At 28.6% G+C, this 19,413-nt stretch overlaps 1 protein-coding gene across 4 annotated transcripts in view; it reads right to left on the minus strand.

Annotated features, from left to right (window-relative positions):
- Window positions 1-6,860: 6,860 nt before the first annotated feature.
- Window positions 6,861-19,413, minus strand: part of LOC136071979 (leucine-rich repeat and coiled-coil domain-containing protein 1-like) — an 84,515-nt gene continuing 71,962 nt past the window's right edge. For 3 of the 4 annotated variants that reach the window (XM_065818785.1, XM_065818784.1, XM_065818783.1), the window contains 5 exons: window positions 19,136-19,249; window positions 18,402-18,496; window positions 18,162-18,299; window positions 15,254-15,389; window positions 6,861-7,297 (listed from right to left, as the gene is read on the minus strand). In XM_065818785.1, coding sequence (XP_065674857.1) covers window positions 7,172-7,297; window positions 15,254-15,389; window positions 18,162-18,299; window positions 18,402-18,496; window positions 19,136-19,249 — 609 coding nt within the window. In that variant the 3' untranslated portion in view covers window positions 6,861-7,171. The remainder of the gene's footprint in view (window positions 7,298-15,253; window positions 15,390-18,161; window positions 18,300-18,401; window positions 18,497-19,135; window positions 19,250-19,413) is intronic. The other variant, XR_010643922.1, reaches the window with a different exon arrangement.

Here is a 19,413-nt window from a genome sequence, read left to right on the forward strand (position 1 = left end):
AATCAGCAAAAGTCGACCTCAAATTCTGCAGAAATGCACACCAAGATCTACAATTGGTGATGGCAATTGCCTCTTTTGTACTGTGTCACTTGTCCTAGTTCATAGTATATATTGGAATAAATTATAACTAAATAAAAGTTTCTGATTTAGTATAAAGTAAAAAAACATTGCTTTGTCAGTTAAAATGGCGAAGCAATATATGGTGCTGAAGATCATCATTTGTATCTCAGGGTTCTTACAAACATTGAGATGATACAGCATAGAAGCAAGACTTATTATTTATATGGATTAATTAAGTAACAAGCGAACATTGTTTTAGTGGATTTGCAGTGGACCTATATAGGCATTTAGCGGTTCATTGGAGTTTTGCTCATCGGTTTCTTAATGAAACATTAGTGGTAGTTTTTATAAATAGCAAGCAGGTAATTTTTCGACATTTTAATTGGCTAGTCATCGGCTAGCCGCTTTTAGTGGCTGCCACTAATGATCCACTAAGTATCCGATACATGTTTGACATATCCGACACTATACATGTTTGAGTGCAAGCAATAATTTTAAACGAGGTATTAGTTGGATAGAAAAAGAGAGATTGCCAAATTCAGAATATGTCTGCCTTGTTAAATACGTTGGAAAACATCCTTGATCATATCCTCAAGGAAATTCAGATCATTCAGATCAGCCATGGTTTCTATTGCCTCACAAATAAAGACCAGAAAACCTAGAAAGATCTACCAGAATCTACTGCTAAACCATGAAGAAAACAATGCTCCAAGGGATTCCAAACAGATAGGCAACAAGAAATATTACGATAAGATGAAAAACACGACATTAAGATCAACAGGAAACCAAAGAAACCTCGCAGACAATGTTCAATAAGTTTATTATGTTCTTCATGATCACCCCTTTGTGCAGAGTTTAGAGCAGACAAAGAATAAAATTCCAAATGTAATCCTCTATTTAAAAAAAACGATATAGCAAATGAAAGCTATGTGTTCAAGTGGTCGTCCATCAATTATTGGGGTCGATCGAACTTTTAATCTAGGAGAAGTTTATGTCAGTGTTACAGTATTTAAGATGCAGGTTGTAGTCGGCAAAAATTTTCAATTGAATCCAATCAGGTCTTGTGTATCCGACACATAAAACAAAATGTGGAGTCATATCTGGTAGACAAAGTAGGACTGGAAAAAAAATGCGTCAAGTGGTTACGAATGGTTTGTTTTGAAGTCAAGGTGCCGTGTTGTCAGATAATTTCATAGTATTTGAAGAACAAATCAAGTTTGTCCAGAACATCTGCAAAAAAAAAAAGGAGACAAATTTTTAAAGTATTTTGATCAACGTCTTGTCCCGATAATAAGTAAAATGATGAGACCTCGTCTGGACAAAAATGTCCAGGATAACTTGACAAACAATAATGCAGAATCAGTCAACCATATTCTGAAATGTGCAATTAACTGGAAACCACAACCACTAATGGAACTAATCGCAAAAATTTGGAATCTAGTACGAGTTTAACAAAAGTAAATGCCATATTAATGCTACTTACTACCTAATAACCTACATTAGTAAACTAATTTTTTTGTTTTGCAGAATCTGTTGCAAGTTATTACTGGCATAGGATCATTCACTCTGGCACAATAAGATCAACAGCATGTTATTTCTTCACAACAATAGCCACAGATGGTCAACTGAATGGTCAACTGAAGACAAACAGAAAGCAGTGAAAAAATTAATCTATGCAAAGATACCAAGCACAATGTTAACATGAGCTGACGGAAAACTCAAAGTTCCTATGCACAAAGGCAGTAAGAAACCAGGTCAAAGAAAAAGGCCAACAACTAAACAATTGATGACAATGCCAAAATAGCAAAGAAAAACATGCTTTGGCAAATAAAAAGAAATGAACTGGGTTGTCTTCTTTAAATATAACTTTATAACTTTAACTTTAAACAACATTTAAATTTGATGGAACACAATAAACAATAAGACTTCTTATACTTTTGTCATAATAAATATTTACAATATATATATATATATATATATATATTTATATATATATATATATATATATATTTGAATCCAGATAAAACCGAAAATACTGAGGTCTTATCATCGATAAGATGATGATGTCATTAACATATTTTAATATGGTAGATTAGGGTAATATGAACACCATGGTAATATGAGTATAGGGGAGAGTATGCACCCATGATCCTAAAAATCTACCAGGCCAATTTACTGGCCAATTTTCATTTCGATCTCTAAAGTTACAGTACATAATAGGAAATTTTATACATTGATATAATTCAGTAATCATTATTTTACCAGAATATTTTGAGTAGATTTAAAATTATAAAAACTAAAAACGCTTAATTGGGATCATAGGTGCATACCAGTGATCCTACCTATATGCACCCTTGATTCTATGTATGTATACTTGATCCGAGATCAACTTTATACCATAAATGTGTAGGAATTATTTTTAATTCTTCAAAACTATGTCTATAATAAATACCAATAAAGTTATTATTAATTTTACTACAAATTTATTTTTCTTAAAAGAAGAAAAAATTAATTAAAATTTTTTTTTTTTTTACTGAGGCTCAACGTTTTTTTTCCATTACTTTCAAGATCAAGTTTTCTTTTCCTTGTCATGAAGATCTTATTTTGCGTTACATGTTTTTGTTTTTTTGACTGAGACTTTTTTTTTTCATTTCCTGAAGCTTACTTAGTTTATTTCGAACAGGAGTGTCTGTAATTATTCGGGTACACTTACTTCCTTTAATGGACTTCCTTGATCCAGCTTTCAGAAATGGCCTTTTTTTTTCTAGACTTGCTTGATGAGAGATATTAATAGAAACACTGGATAGTTGACTTCCAGGGTCAGGTATAGGCTGAATAGGTAATACACTACAGGCTGAACCTGATGAAAGACTTGACATCAATGACATTAAAATCTGGGGCATGAACATTGTTCATGCCCCAGCTTTTAATCAACCATTGATGTCAAGTCTGTTCATTGAACAATAGCAGAAACTGGATCAAAACCACATGGAAATGGGTTAGCAGTAATAGGTCCTGGACAGTCTGTTAGATATGAAGCCAAAAACTCATTATCATAAAATATGTTAGGATTAAAGGGATTCATTAAAGAGATCCATTCATGATTAAAGGGATCCATTCATACAACAGCAAATCCTGCTGAAATGTTAGAAAAAGTAAAAGCTTCTGCATAAACTTTCCTTACAACTGCAGCTATATCATGTATGGTCATCGGTCTTGGATTAGATACAACCCTATCATCACAGGCTGCATTGTAATACTGTTTCAGTGGTTCAAAAAATGACAGATCTAATGGCTGCAGCGTGTGACTACAATGTGGTGAAAAGAACAGCATAGTTATGCCATTTTTTAAAGCTAAATCTAAACGCACAATTAAAACATGGCTCTCATGGTTGGATAAGCAGATAATCATTTCACATTTTGAATAAAATGTTTCATTTATCAAACTTCCTTTGAAATGAACTCTTGGAAAAATAAAAAATGGAGGGATTGAATTTCCTATTGCATTAACTGCATAACAAACTGTAACCAATGTCTAACTTTCTGCTGAAGTTATTCTTCCGACTTGTTTATTTTTTTTTCCATCAATTACTTTAACTGGTTTTTGAACAGTTGTGAAACCTGTCTCATCAACATTATATATGTTTTGTGGGTGAAACTTGTATCGCAGACAAACATCTTTTAGATTGGTGAAAAATTCTCCTGCTGTTTAACGATTAAAAGCAGTTGCTCGTGCCATACTAGTAGCTTCTAGATTTCGTAAAGATAACTCATTCCGACGTAACATAAAACCAAAAAGCCACTGTGTGGGAACACAATATATTATATAAAAGTATTAAGTGGACAAAAAAAAAAACACAAAATAGTACAAAATTTTCATTTTAAGGCTATATTTTGGAAGAAAATTATATATTTAAAAACAATATGACATATTGTACATGTTACTTTATTGGTTAAACATTTTGTGTGTGTATGTATTTTTAATCATAGGATCAAAGGTGCATAAACGCATTAGGATCAAGGGTGCTAACCCCGCTAACCCACTTGTCATATTAGATGCTTCTATAGCTTAACAAAAGCAACCATACAAGAGGTGAATAGTTTAGTTACAAAATGACATAAGCAAAATTTTTTAACTCAAAAAAATATTAAAGATTTGAGGTTCCTTGTAAAAGTAAAAAAATACTTTTTGTCGTCAAAATCAAACTCTTGAGAAATAAATTTAATAGTGGTCTATTTTCTAACCAAAACACAATTAGATTTGAAGATACAATATTTATGACACGCTGGTTATCCGCAGAGTTGTTAGTCCTTGGCCTTGTCCTTGCCTCAAGACCATAAATTGAGGCCTTGGTCTTGGTCTTGAAACTGTTGGCCTTGATCTTTTTATTGGCCTTGGCCTTGATTGTTTTGACCTTGTCCTTAAAAAAAAAATACATATTTTCTTATTGATATCGTTGAATTCTGCGCATAACTTTAGTCTATTTTTACATAATGCGGTTTTATTGTCACAGCACTTGCTACTTACAGTTTTGTTAATAATTGGCCTTAACGTAAGGCTAAAATTGAAGTCTTGGGTCTTGAAAATGTTTGCGTTGGCCTTGGCCTTAAAACTCTTAATCTTGGCCTTGACTTTAAAACTTTTGGCCTTGGCCTGGTAACGTGTGAATTTGCTACTTTTGGCCTTGTTAACGACTCTGTTTATCAGCCCTCTCTAATAATTTATGTAAGTATGGAGATAACGCTATAGGATCAAAGGTGCTTACGGATCAGGGAGTGCAAGTTCTCCCCTACAACAAGATTTCTATGATGTAAGCAGTGAAGTTTAATGCGGCCGTGGCGCAGTGTTTAGAGCGCTTGCTTTAGAAGCAGGAGATCCAGGTTCGAAACGAACTCCGGGCATATATTCACGTCACGGTAAGGAAGGAGGCGTGAACTTCCTAGCTAAATGCACTTCCGCGGTGCTCTATGACAAGATCTAACGGTCTTCTTTTTCTTAAGTTTTGACTTAATTCAAACATTCTATTTTTGTGTAATATGAGCATGCTCAATTTAACGAGTGTTTTTTATTGAAATTACTTAGTTTAAAGTCTTAAAATTGCAGTGGTTATAGTTGCTTTTTGAACAAAAACAAGACATCATTGGTTTAGTATTGTTAAAATAATAATTTTTAATATTTTAACAATATTAAATCAATACTATGCTTTCTGTAATTTAAATTCAAAAAGTTTGTAACTTTATAGTTTAAAGGTTTTAATTAATAAAATTGTAAAAAAAACTTTTTTTTTCGCCTAAAACAAAGTAGTATTGTTTCAATAAAAAATGGCCTAAAATTTAAACTTTTATTGACAAGTTTTGTTAATAACGAATAATTATATTCTAAAAATTAGTTCTAATTTTCAGGTTGATGTTTTTTTACTTAATTAATGTTATTTTTTTGAACTAATTTAAATTGCTCATATTACATAGTTAACTGGTTAATATGAGCACTTTTGCTTGTTTTTAAAAAGTTCTGAGTTTCAAATAAAAAAATTTATTCTGAGCACCAAGCGAAAATACTCCAATTTACGCTTGGTGCTCATAATAACCTAATCTACCATACTAATAATTTAACATCTAATGTTAATATTTCAACCGCTGAATCGCAAAACATAAACTAAGACAATTACTCATCGAACGATCTAGAATTTCTTTTGTATTTTTATATACGTATTTTGATAGTTATTAAGGTGGTACCAGAAGTCCTTACGGTTTTATCACAGAGCACCACGAAAGAGCGTTTAACAAGGAAGTTAACGCCTACTGCTTACCAATGTCGCTTATTGGGCTAGAGCCATCGATTCTCGGACCACTGGGTTCTGAGCCAGAAATCTAACCACTGCATTCACGGCTGCTCATATTTTGCAGGCTTAAGTTACCGGACCAAGATTTCGAACTCATTCTTCAGGATTTTAATCCTTTTTCGTAAATAAGAAAATTTGAAAAGCATAGCTCAAATATGCGCTAAAAAACGCAATTATTACTTAGAACTTTTAAAATAGTTTTATATTTGTAGGAATTTAATTTATAAAAATTGTATTAAAACCTCTAAATGAAAAGGGTTTGATATGAATAATGTAAAACATCGATAAAATTCTAAATAAAGACCATAAATTATCTTTTAAGGTATTAAATTATTTGCACCAAATCTTACCCTAAAAACCGAGGGTGCCAGGATCCAGAATTTTTTGATGTTTGAGATATAAAGTTTGAAAATCGAATTGAGGGAGGCCCAAACTTTATAAAATTATAATTTTTAAATGCTAAGAGACCATTGCATGAAATTTAAAATTTATCAAAGAAAAGTACATAAAATATTTTATCAACTTGTTGCTTTCAAGTTTGTGGCCAAAATATTGGGCCTATTTTGTTCTCAGACTCCGATCATCGCAATTTTTTTGCAAAACATTTTTATTGGACATAAGAATAAACATATAAATGATGGAGCATATTCAATGTCTGGTAGTTAGCTTAAACACCAAAAAATGCTGGATCCGCCTCTGGGTGTGGTAAACCTCGGGATTCTAATGTTTTTTAAAGCTTTTTTGTTTGGTTTTATTAAAATAGATTGAAGCCCTACTGCTCTAATTTTTGATAAAGGCAAAAAAAACAACAACTTATGTTTAGTCTATTATTCTAATTATTAGGTCTAGTCTGTTTGATTTTGACCGGGGGGTTTGATTAACCCACTTACAAATTATGGCGCGGCAAAATAATAATAAAACATAAAAACCTATATTGGGCAATGAAAACAGCTATTATACGTGTGAAGAAACCGCATTTATGTATTTCTATACTAATAATTAAACCCAATATTACCAAATTTACAGACTTACTTTTCGATTTCGTAAATTTACATACATTATATAAAAATCTAGAAATAAGAGACGTTTAAAAACTTTTACTTTATAGTATTTCATAGAAATTCATGCAACTTCATAAATAAATTATTTTACTAAATCAATGCAGTGTAGAGAAGCTAGAAAATCTAATTTATAACATTTGTACAAATAAATATTTACTTTTTTTAATTTTATTTTTTAAAAATCAAGTAAAATAAATAACAGAATATCTAAATTAAACCATTTTGTATTTCTGTAAATGCGTTAGAAAGTTTCTTAATTCTGTTTTCGAACGATTTTTTTTGGTTAACGCTTTCCAACAGTAAATCTCTCATTTCTTCTTCTACACAACTAACCTATAATTAAACAGATATACATATACATACATACATATATATATATACATACATACATACATACATACATACATATATATATATATATATATATATATATATATATATATATATATATATACTTAAAAAACTTTTTTTTACACGCCGATGCACAGTGGTCTGAGAAGGAATGGCTACACTAATTGTAAAAAAAACAACAACTAATTTTTAAATAATTCAGCTGTTATCTAGACATTTTTACTGCCACCAGAAACAAATCTATTAGTGTTTGTTAATCTAAAAAATCAGGTTTAACTCGAAAATGCTGATAGATCAACATCGGAAGAAAAAAAAATCTGCTTGATGGCAAACAACAAATTATTGACATCATTTTAAAACTAAGATTGTTAAGCCACACAGTGTTTTCCCTTCTTAGCAATAATTTATCTAGTTATATAAATAATCCTTATTAAACCTACCAAAACTAGTGGCTTGCTGCAATGAACCTGACTCAACTTTTTATATCACGCCTCACTCTTGAACCCTTCTTTTCCAGCTGCACATTTAAATATGTGAATAATTTCATTTTCTTAACAAAACTAGATTTTTTTCTTCACAAAACTGCAAAATCATTGGCTTTATTTTGTGAATGGATAAAAGACCTTCTGCAAGTTTTTGTTTTTTATAAACTGAGAGATGTTTGTGGAACTAACTCAGTAACACAATATACAATAACAATAATATAATTTTAATACTTTGATACATTTTAATAATTTTAATACTTTTTCGTGCTTTTCAAAGGAATGCTTAAAACCGTCGAAAATACCTACTTTTACCAGTAAATACACAATCTTTAATTTTTAATAAAGGAAAAAAAACAACAAGAAAATAAATTTATTTATATTTTTAAGTAGTAAAGCTTAAAACAATTGTTATACGAACCACAAGCTTAAAACAGTTGTCATATAAAGCACCATAAGCCACATGAAGCACCAAAGTTTTTCTTATTGTGTATGAAATTAATAAATTTTTTTAATTAAAGTTTTTTTTTTTAATGAATCATAACATTTTTTCATATATAAAAGTAAAAAAGATTATTCATTCACAAAATTAAAAATATATTTTATTTATTTTCTAAAATTAATGACTAATCATCAGTATTAGTATTTGACTTTCGTGCTTTTACTAAAAAGATATGTTACCAACAATAAGATATGTTACCAACAATAAGATATGTTACCAACAATAAGATACGTTACCAACAGTAAGATATATTTTACCAACAATAAGATATATTACCAACTATACGATATGTTACCAACAATAAGATATGTTACCAACAATGTCCTTTATATAATTCCTTTCATATAACTCATGTGCTCTATATTTCTGATTTATATTTTCTGATTTATATTTTTCATTTTAAAATGATTTGCTTACATAAAACTCCTTTAATTTACCTACCTATTAATATATTCATGTATTGTATATTTTATGTATACACCTTAGGGCCCTGCGAATCCGAAATTTTGATTTCGAATTGAATCTCAAATAGAATCTAATGAAACGACGGATGTCGAAGTCAAATCTTGATTTAAAAACAAATTCTTTCACAAAACATGTATTTATTTAAATTTCAACATAATCAATTGGTAGGCCAGTCAGGCCCATACGAAAAAAAAACTTTTTTAGTTGAATCAATTACAGTCAAATGGTGTAACTATCTTTAAAAGACAGAATTAATAATTTTTAATTATTGACGAATTTTAAGGATTAATTTATTTAGAAAAAAATTTATGTGATAATGAGTTCAATTTAAATTTTTTAAAAAAAAGTTAATATTAGTTCTCACATAATTAATTTTAGTTCTCTTATCTATTAAGATTTAGAATACTTTTCAACAATTTTATGGCCTCCATGAATATGAAGGGGAAAGGTGGAAAAATATGCTTTAAGATTTATATGGTGCTATGAAAGGTATACCTTAATAAGATATATAAAACTTTTTCATTTTTATTTACAGCTTCTTCTATTAAATACGATGGAGCGACTGAAACTTTAGTTGATGGCATTTTGTCTGACTTCTTAAAATGTGCTCCATTTCAAAAAGGTGGCAGAAAAGAAAAGAAATTAGATTAATTGTTATAAAAATTTACATATATTTCAATAAAGAAATATTTTCTTGTCGTCTACTAATATTTTGTTTTCAGATTTAATTCAACATTACCAAAAAAAAAAAAAAACTCAATTATGAAAAAAGCCTAGGATTGATTGATGTTTTAAGTAAAATAAGAAAAGCCGAACTGATATAATATTATTATTTTTAATAAAAACGATGTGGTATAAAAAATTGGTATTAATATAATGTTTATTAGATGAAGATGAGTAAAAATAAGTTACAAGTTATTTTTTTGCCTTTATAATTGTTTGAATGATAATTTGTTATTTATTGAGATGTTCTCTTTTTAATTTTTGTTGCTTTTATATTATCAATCAAACTTAGATATTGTTGTGTGATGCTTTATAATATACCTTATATTTTATATTAATAATAAATACTATCTATTTTGTTCAATATTATGTATTACTTTTATGTATGTAGATATTTATATTTTAGCAACCTGGGATTCTTTCATTATTTTCCTTAGATGCCTTTGAACATAAAATATTCAGAACTCTGCATAATAATAGAATAATAAATATATTAATAAAAATTAATATAAAATATAATAAATTTATAAAATAAATAAAATCTTTAGTAATAATGTCTTCAATATTGTTTAGCAAGTATCATGGTTATAAAATGTCAAGATTTAGCTAGTTTAACTCGGCCTGTTAGTACACTTATATTATGGTTTCTTCATTTTTTTATTGGTTCATATAATATTTTCAAAATCAAATATATGGAAAAGAGCTGTTTGGAATGAAGATTTACAGAGAAGAAGGTGTAATTCCATCTAATTGAATTAGTGATTAAACTGTTTATTGGCCTCCAGGTACCAAAGCATTGACTGCACTAAAATGTCGAGAAGAATTGGCTTAAGTTTCCACAAATAAAAGCTAAATTCTCTTCAGGTATTACATCTATATATTACAATTATTATTTTTTAAAAAATGTGGTAAGAAGAGTTATTTTATTGATACAAAATATATAATTATTCATATAACTATTCATATAACTATTTTAATTCCAAAGAAAGTAAACAGGATTGTGAAAAAATTGAATTTGCAATTACAAAAGAAAAATGTGATAATGAGAATGTCTATTTACAAAAAAGAAAACATAAACAGAGAGAATTTTCTGATCCCAAGTATTACTTTTACTCTTTCATATTACATAGCTATTACTTTTATGTGCTTGGATTATGTCAATTTTTATACCTAAAAATAAAAACGTTTTTATAATTTATACCATAAATTAGTAATTATATTTTACAGGTTCAGTTATCAAAGATTTAGATGAAGTGTCAATGTACCTGACCTCCAGTTTTTCATTGATCAAATCTATAGGCAAATATATATATTTTTGCTAATTCACCTCCCCAAGGTCCAGAAGGCAACTACAGACGAGGAGGCTACTTAATTATGGTTATACCCTCTCTCAACTCTATAACTCTGAGACACAAACCTTGACGAACGAAGCCGCTGCGCGGAAAAACAAGTTGAGCGCAGTACTACCAGGGACATGGTGGGGATCGAACTTGGAATCTCTTGCTTATGAAGCGAGCGCTCTACCACTACCGCTTATATATATAAATATATATATCTTTTTTTTAAAATTTTGCATCCAGGTTTCCACTTGAGTGGTTTTTTCCACAATATAATATATCTCCACAAACATAATATTAGAATTACTTCATGTTTTTTACAGATAAATCAATTACAATTGGTTGGTGGAACGTCTTCAAAAGATAGAATACACAAAATGATGCTGAGGTAATCAAGAACAGTATTGGACTCTTACATCATTTTTAATCAGGGTGACCAGAGCTCCTCTAAAATCCTCTAAAATCCTCTAAAGTCCTCTTTTTTCAAAAACCACGTCTAAAATCCTCTATTATCCTCAAAAAAGTTTAAAATTTGATCAAAGCTCCTCTTTAACTCCTTTTTTTAATTTCTTAATAGAAGTATAATGTTTAAAATACCTATTCTTGGACTGCAAAACTGGTTAACGCTTGAATGTGCAAGGGATTGTAAAAAATTGCTTTAGCAAATGCATGCTATTTAACATAAAAAATGACATTATTGACCTCTGTCCAAGCCCCATAAGTGTAAAAACATGGACATTAAACCTAAATTAAAATGAAAAAATCCTTAAATTAGATGCAAAATCTCCTCTAAAATCCTATTTTTCTTATGAAAATTTTATGTGGTCACCCCGATAATTATATTTCAATCTTAGAAAAGTTTAATATTTTGATTTATAATTTATTTTCAAAAAAGGTTGTTTCATTTAAATTAAATATTTGAAAAAATTCTTAATAATCATCTAACAGCAGGGCTGTCCCGAACAGGAGGTGTAGGGGTGTCCCACCACCCCCTAAGTTGTCATATAAGCATTTAAGTTGACACATTTAGCAAGTTTTGAGCTATAGTTGGTAAATTGAGTTGGCAAAAAATACCCCCCCCCCCCCAACATGAGAGACCACTTCGGGACAGCCCTGTCTAACAGTTAAATTATCTTTTAAAAATTCAGAATGTTTTCGAAAACGTTCATCGTCTCCATAGATATGAAGGGTAAAGGTGGAAAAATATATTTAAGAACACTAATTTATATGGCGTTGTAAAAGGTATACCTTTATAAGTTGTAACACTTTTCCACTCATTATATTTTTTTCAAGTATGCCTTTTTTGATTTTTTTAAATATGTTTTTTTATTTACAACTTCTTTAATTATATTCAATGGAGCAAAAGAAACCTTGGTTAATGGAATATTGTTTGACTTTCTAAAATATGCTCCATTTCAAAAAGGTGATGGAAGAGAAGAAATTTGTGTAGATTTTATTCAATTATATGTAAATATATGTAATATTTAAATATATGTTTCAATAAAACTCGTTTTATCTCTTTCTTTAATCATACTATTTTAACTAAACTGAACTGAAAAAGTTCTAAATAGCCTAAGTATAGACTATGAGTAGATTTTATATCCATAATATACCTTGATAATGTAATAGAGATGTAAAACAACACTATTGAACATGCATAGCACGTTTTGATGGTGATCACAATTTTTATCGACAGTTTCTGTGATTACAAAATGTTTTTTAACAGTCGGTTTAACAATGACAAATCAACGTTAAAAAAACTGTTATTCTAAACGTTGTTTCAACGTAAATTCAACGTTATTGTAAAGTTTTTTTTGCGTCGAATCAACGTTGATATAAAGCTTGAACTTAACAATGATTAAATGTTGATAAATCAACGTTGAATCAAGGTAACATTTTTAATGTTGAATCAACATAAATTCAACGTTAGGTTTCAACGTTAGTTCAACATTATTTCAACAATGTTTGCTGGCTGGTTATATTCTATATTTCCAATTAATGTATTAACCAAGTTTTGAAAGCCAGTACTAGCTTTAATTTCAAACGGACGTCCGTCTTTTACAATAAATTTAAGTATTGCATCATCATAATTTTTTCTTGAAGTACTGTCAATTGACTTGTTGCTCTTAAAGGTCAATTCACTTTGTCTCACTTTTTTCACTTTGCCCAGCACAATAACTTGTTCACTGGCTGGCTGTTTTTCAGCTTTTTTACATTTTTCTCTTCAATCAATTGTAAATGAATAGTTTTATGCTTGTCATTTAAATGTTTCCATAAGTGACTTGTTGTTCCTATATTTTGAATTTTAAAAACTGAAGGACAGTTTAGACGCTTTAAGCTTCTATTATTTTCATCCTTTCGAAAATATTGAGCACGTAATGTAGCCATGACTAATACAACAGACAGGACAGACAGTATTACTATTATTTATTAACTGCAATTAATAAAACACATTTTGTTAAAAATAACAAAAATAAACATTAAACATAAAATCTGACTTAAAGTGGAGAAAACAAAGAGAAGATTGTTGCAGACATAAAATACCCGAAAACAAAAAAAGTAACTTGCATAGTTGAAAAAAAGTCATACTACATGATGAAAAAAACTAAATATGGAAAGAAAAACATAAAGAAAAACCCCAGGGGCTTTATACATACAAAATGTGTATGTATAAAGCCCCTGTGTCCCAGCAAGATAAATATATACAACAACTACGTACAAAAATTTTAAACAGTTATAGCAAGTACTTTTAAATATAATACTACTAAAATAAACATATTTTAAAGTATAATTTTTTAAATGCAAAGAATAAATTTATAAAGAATAACTTATCGTGCATTTAACACACATATATTTAAAGGTTGCTATATTTCAGCAAGATAACAAAATATAAATAAGACAAATAAGACAAAGACTAAATTTTAAAAGAATAAACATTTAAAACACATGTATTCTAAGGCAAGATAAAAAAACATAACCACATTTCTATATAACAACAACTAATAACAAAATAAGCTTACAATAACAACTAACATCAGCCCTGGTTTATAAAATAAAATTTGACTGTATTTTTAAACAATCAAAGCTAGTTTACAACTATTATAAAAATAAAAGTTTGAATGAAAATAAAATGATCAAAACTTGCAACAAAAAACTTTTACCTACAACAATCTTATTTTATATATTTTTACTGAATTGTTTTACACAACGAAATAAATAAAAACTACATTAAAAAATTAGTATTATATTCCAGAATATAAATATATACTAAAACAGAGAGTGGAATTAAAGCTTGTGAAACTTTTTGTACAGAACTAATGTATCACAACACAACAAAGTTAAAAAAAACAAATTAAAAAAAAACATTCTCTCCAAAAAATATCTTATTATATAATTAAAAAAAATATATAAATACAAACAGATAACTAAATATTAAAAAAGACTTTTTTTCTAACAAAGGCTTTTTTTTATTTCTATAATCTAAGTTCTCTTCGGTGATATTTTCTCGCTTAGATATTTTAGCTAATTAATAAAAAAGTTTAATATTTCAAACTATAAATGTAAACATTTTAATACTTGGGTAACTAATTATTAAAAAAGGCTTTCTTTATCTTAGAAAGACTTAGAAGGAGTGGATAAACACTTTAGCGCTTATGGAAATCTATAATTTCATTAACTCTCTTGAAATCTCTGTGTCAAGTTGCACGTGGGGGTAACAGCACTAACAGTAATTTAACTAAGCATACATGGCTTGCATGCTCACTTACTTAATTTGATTTAACTTGAGGTAAAGTGATTGGATGTCAAATATGTTTACATTTATAATGCAGAATTGCACTGTCAATTGTTGCTTTCAAATTATTGTAAGGATTCGATTTGAAAGGATTCGATATAAAAAAGATTCAAAATTGAATCTCGAATCCTATATAGACTTGCGAATCTGATTCGAATCTTGAAGATTCGCAGGGATCTAATACACCTGTTCATATTATTCATGTGCATTATATCTCTTTATTATTTTATGTAATCAATATATCTTTTATACTTCTAAAACTGTGACTATAAAGTACAGTGAAAAAATTGATAGTGGCTTGTTCAAAAACTAAATGCCCAAAAAGAGTGATTTTTGAAGCAAACAAAAATAGACTGGTTCCAAAAATAAAGATAATGCTTGTCGTAAGAGTTGTTGAAGTCTTTTTTGATATTAAAAAAATAAACTATATGTTAGTTCTTAAACATTAGGGCATTTACTTTTAAAAGACACTTCAGATTTGAAACAACCAATATGAAAATAACTTAAAAAACTTTGGTGATTAGATATAAAATGTGTAAAAAAATCGGTTGATTCTTTATTTTCTGTTGTCATTTCATAAAAGATTTTATAAGAACAATAACATATAAAAAAAACTATTACAAAAAAAAGTTTCACCTGATGTTTAGCATTTTGTAATTCATCATCTTTCTGAGCAATTATTTGTCTTATCCTCAGCTCAAAATCACTTTTTATTAAGTCTCTTTCTTTTTCCTGCTCACTTTGTATTTGCAAAAGTTTGTCTTCTGCTACTCTACAAACAAAATGTAATAAAATATTGTTGATAATTATAAACTTAACAACTAAAAAAAAGAATTCTTGTAGCCTATAATGGTTCCCTAATCCTTGAAGGATTATATATAATTGTGTGTATATATATATATATATATATATATATATATATATATATATATATATATATATATATATATATATATATATATATACATATATATATATATTATATAAATATATTTTATATATATATATATATATATATATATATATATAAAATATATTTATATAATATATATATATATGTATATATATATATATATATATATATATATATATATATATATATATATATATATATATATATATATATATATATATATATATATATATATATATATATACAGTATCGGACAAAACGAGTGCAACCAAAAAACGCTAATTTAGTTTCTTTATATAAAAGTGCTGCTTTTTTTTCAATTTAAAGAAATATCTATGTAACTGTTTAGAGACAAAGTTCTTCAAGTTTTATTCATCACAAAATTCATTATTTGTACACGAATATTAATAAATTAATCAAAAGTATTAAAAAAAGTTGATTTCCTTCTGGACAAAACAAGTGCAACTCGACAAAATGTTGACCAAGCTGTATTTCGCTATCAATATTTCGTGGCGAATCATTTATTGTTGATCACAGCCTTGCATCTTTGAGGCATAGATTCGATCAGGTGATCAATGAAACTTTGTGGAATCGCTGCCCAGGCCTTTTGGATTTGTTCAAACAGTTGATCCTTATTACGAACACCTTCACGATAAATTCTGCGGTTGACGATCTCCCACAGGTTCTTGATAGAGTTGAGATGCGGAGATTGAGGCGGCCGATCCATCACCGATAGGTGGTTGTCTTGAAACCACTGCTTGACTACTTTTGCAGTGTGTTTCAGATCGTTGTCTTGCTGAAAAACCCATTTTAATGGCATATTCCATTTAGCATGAGGTAACATAACATCTTTCAGGATATTTTTATAAATGAAACGGTCCATTATTCCATCGTTTCGATATATTGGACCTAGACCATTAGCAGAAAAACACCCCCAGACCATTACATTGCCTCCACCATGCTTCACGGTCTTATGGCAGTAACGTAAATCAAGGCGTTTTCTGGCCGGTCAATGTACCCGGCAAATGCCATCGCTCCCAATGATTTTAAACTTCGATTCATCACTGAACAGGATAGTTCGCAATTTCTGCACATTCCAGTCAATATGAGATGTAGCAAACAGGAGTCTTTTCTTCTGGGTTTTTAGTGAAATCAGCGGTTTCATTGCAGGGCGTCGAGAAAACAATCCGGCTTCAACAGTACGTCATCTGATTGTTCAGTCCGATACAGGCAGCTCTAATTGGTTTTGTATCTCGACTGATGATATCCAGGGATCCTTCTTGACGGATCTAACGATCATAGAATCCTCTCTAGAAGTGGTAGAACGCGGTCTTCCACCTTTGTTATTTGCTGCCAACTTCCCTGTAGAATGATAATTGGAACATAGTCTTGATACGGTCCATTTTTTCACGCGATATTTATCACAAATACTTTTTTGTGACATTCCACTTACGTAATTGCCAATAATTTTCTTTCTTAGTTCCAATCCCAGACTGTCGGGAGCCATTTTTGCACTTGAAGTCATAAAAATAATAAAAATAACTAATCACGCTTCTCAAAGCTTACCGTGTTACATTTACCTTGTGATGATACAATAATGCTTTGTGGAACACAATGTCTTGTTTGAATGTGGACTGTATTGATGTAATGAAACACTTGTTGTATTTCACTTCTTGTATTGATGTTCTTCGATAAAACACTTTGATAAAACTCACTTCGATAAACTGTCTTAATAATACTGACTGATTGACTTCCATATACTGACTGAATTACATTACGATTTACATGTCTCTTATATAGTAAAATGAACCTGTACGAAGATGTTATGAAAGATTCTAGATGCTTCTTTTCGATGCTTCTGGAAGCTTCTGGATGCGTCTGGATGCTTCTGAATGTTTCTGGATATTTCTGGATGCTACTGGATGCTTCCAGATGCTTCTTCTGGAAACTTCTGGAAGCTTCTGCATGCTTCTGAAAACTTCTGGATACTTCCTTTAATTATTAAAAAACTGCCATGACGTTGACACGGACAAGACTTAAGAAAATGAAACAAACCAAAAAAGTTGCACTTGTTATGCCTGCAGCAAAATGGCACTTGTTAACAAAATTCTGCCTGTGTGCTGTCACCTGTCAGCTGATTGCTCATGTTATGGCATGCTATGACTCCAGACTCCTGAACTGTTTGCTGTGGTAGTATAGTTCGTTTCGTTTTTAAGACATGTAAAATTAGGAACACTTTTTAGCATTGTTCGATGTTGGTTGCAAATGTTTTGTCCAATACTGTATGTATATATATATATATATATATATATATATATATATATATATATATATATATATATATATATATATACATACAAACATACATATACATATATATATATATATATATATATATATATATATATATATATATATATATATATATATAAATATATATATATACATATATATATATATATAAATATATATATATATATAAAATTGTATATATATGAATGAAAACTGTTAGAAATAGCCTGAGTTTCCAGGTTTCCAGACTACTTTCTACAACTTTTTTTGTATGCATGTGTATGTTTTGTGTGTGCATTGTATTAACTTTTGTGTGCGCAGTCATATACAATGATATACTTTAAATTTTCCTTCAAGCGTTGATTTTCTTCTTTTAGAAGTTTTTCTTTTTCATCAAATGAATTTTTCATCTTTAAAACTTTAGTCTCTAATTGATCAATTATCTCGCTGCGTTCTTTCCATTTCTCACGAAGTCCCCTATAAATTTAAAACTTTTTACTATTTAAAATAACAAACAAAAAATATTTAAAATAACAAACACAAGAAAACAAATTTACAATAAAGTTTAATTTGAATTACCTAGCTTCATTTTTAGATTGGGTAAGCTCTTTTTCAGATGATAAAACATGTTCTTTTAACTCTTTTTTCTGTTCATTCAACCACTCTAACTTTTCCTGTAAATTCATTTCTTAATATAATCTTTAAAAACAATAAATGTAATTTTTTCTGTTCATTCAACCACTCTAATTTTTCCTGTAAATTCATTTCTTAATGTAATCTTTAAAAACAATAAATGTAATTTTTTCTGTTCATTCAACCACTCTAATTTTTCCTGTAAATTCATTTCTTAATATAATCTTTAAAAACAATAAATGTAATTTTTTCTGTTCATTCAACCACTCTAATTTTTCCTGTAAATTCATTTCTTAATATAATCTTTAAAAACAATAAATGTAATTTTTTCTGTTCATTCAACCACTCTAACTTTTCCTGTAAATTCATTTCTTAATATATCTTTAAAAACAATAAATGTAATTTTTTCTGTTCATTCAACCACTCTAACTTTTCCTGTAAATTCATTTCTTAATATATCTTTAAAAACAATAAATGTAATTTTTTCTGTTCATTCAACCACTCTAACTTTTCCTGTAAATTCATTTCTTAATATATCTTTAAAAACAATAAATGTAATTTTTTCTGTTTATTCAACCACTCTAACTTTTCCTGTAAATTATTTCTTAATATATCTTTAAAAACAATAGCAAAAGCAATTTCAAATTCTATTGAATCAAGAACTCTTAACAAAAACTAACTTGTAAATTTTTATTTAACATTTTTTCTTGCTCAAGTTCTTCTTCTATACAAAGACGTTCTTTATTATACTCTTCAATAGAAATCTTTGATTCATTCTTAACTTTTATCATTTCCTGTAATAATAAAATAAAAAATAAATAATAAGAGAAAAAATGAAAAAAAAAAAATAGAGTTACAAAAAGTAAACTCCAATTTAAAGTTTTTTAAATTGTTTTTTTTTTGAATTCTGTTTAGTTATATATTATATAAAGTTATATAAAATATAATATATATAACT

The sequence above is a fragment of the Hydra vulgaris genome, chromosome 15 (assembly GCF_038396675.1).
Source record: "Hydra vulgaris chromosome 15, alternate assembly HydraT2T_AEP".
NCBI lineage: Eukaryota > Metazoa > Cnidaria > Hydrozoa > Anthoathecata > Hydridae > Hydra > Hydra vulgaris.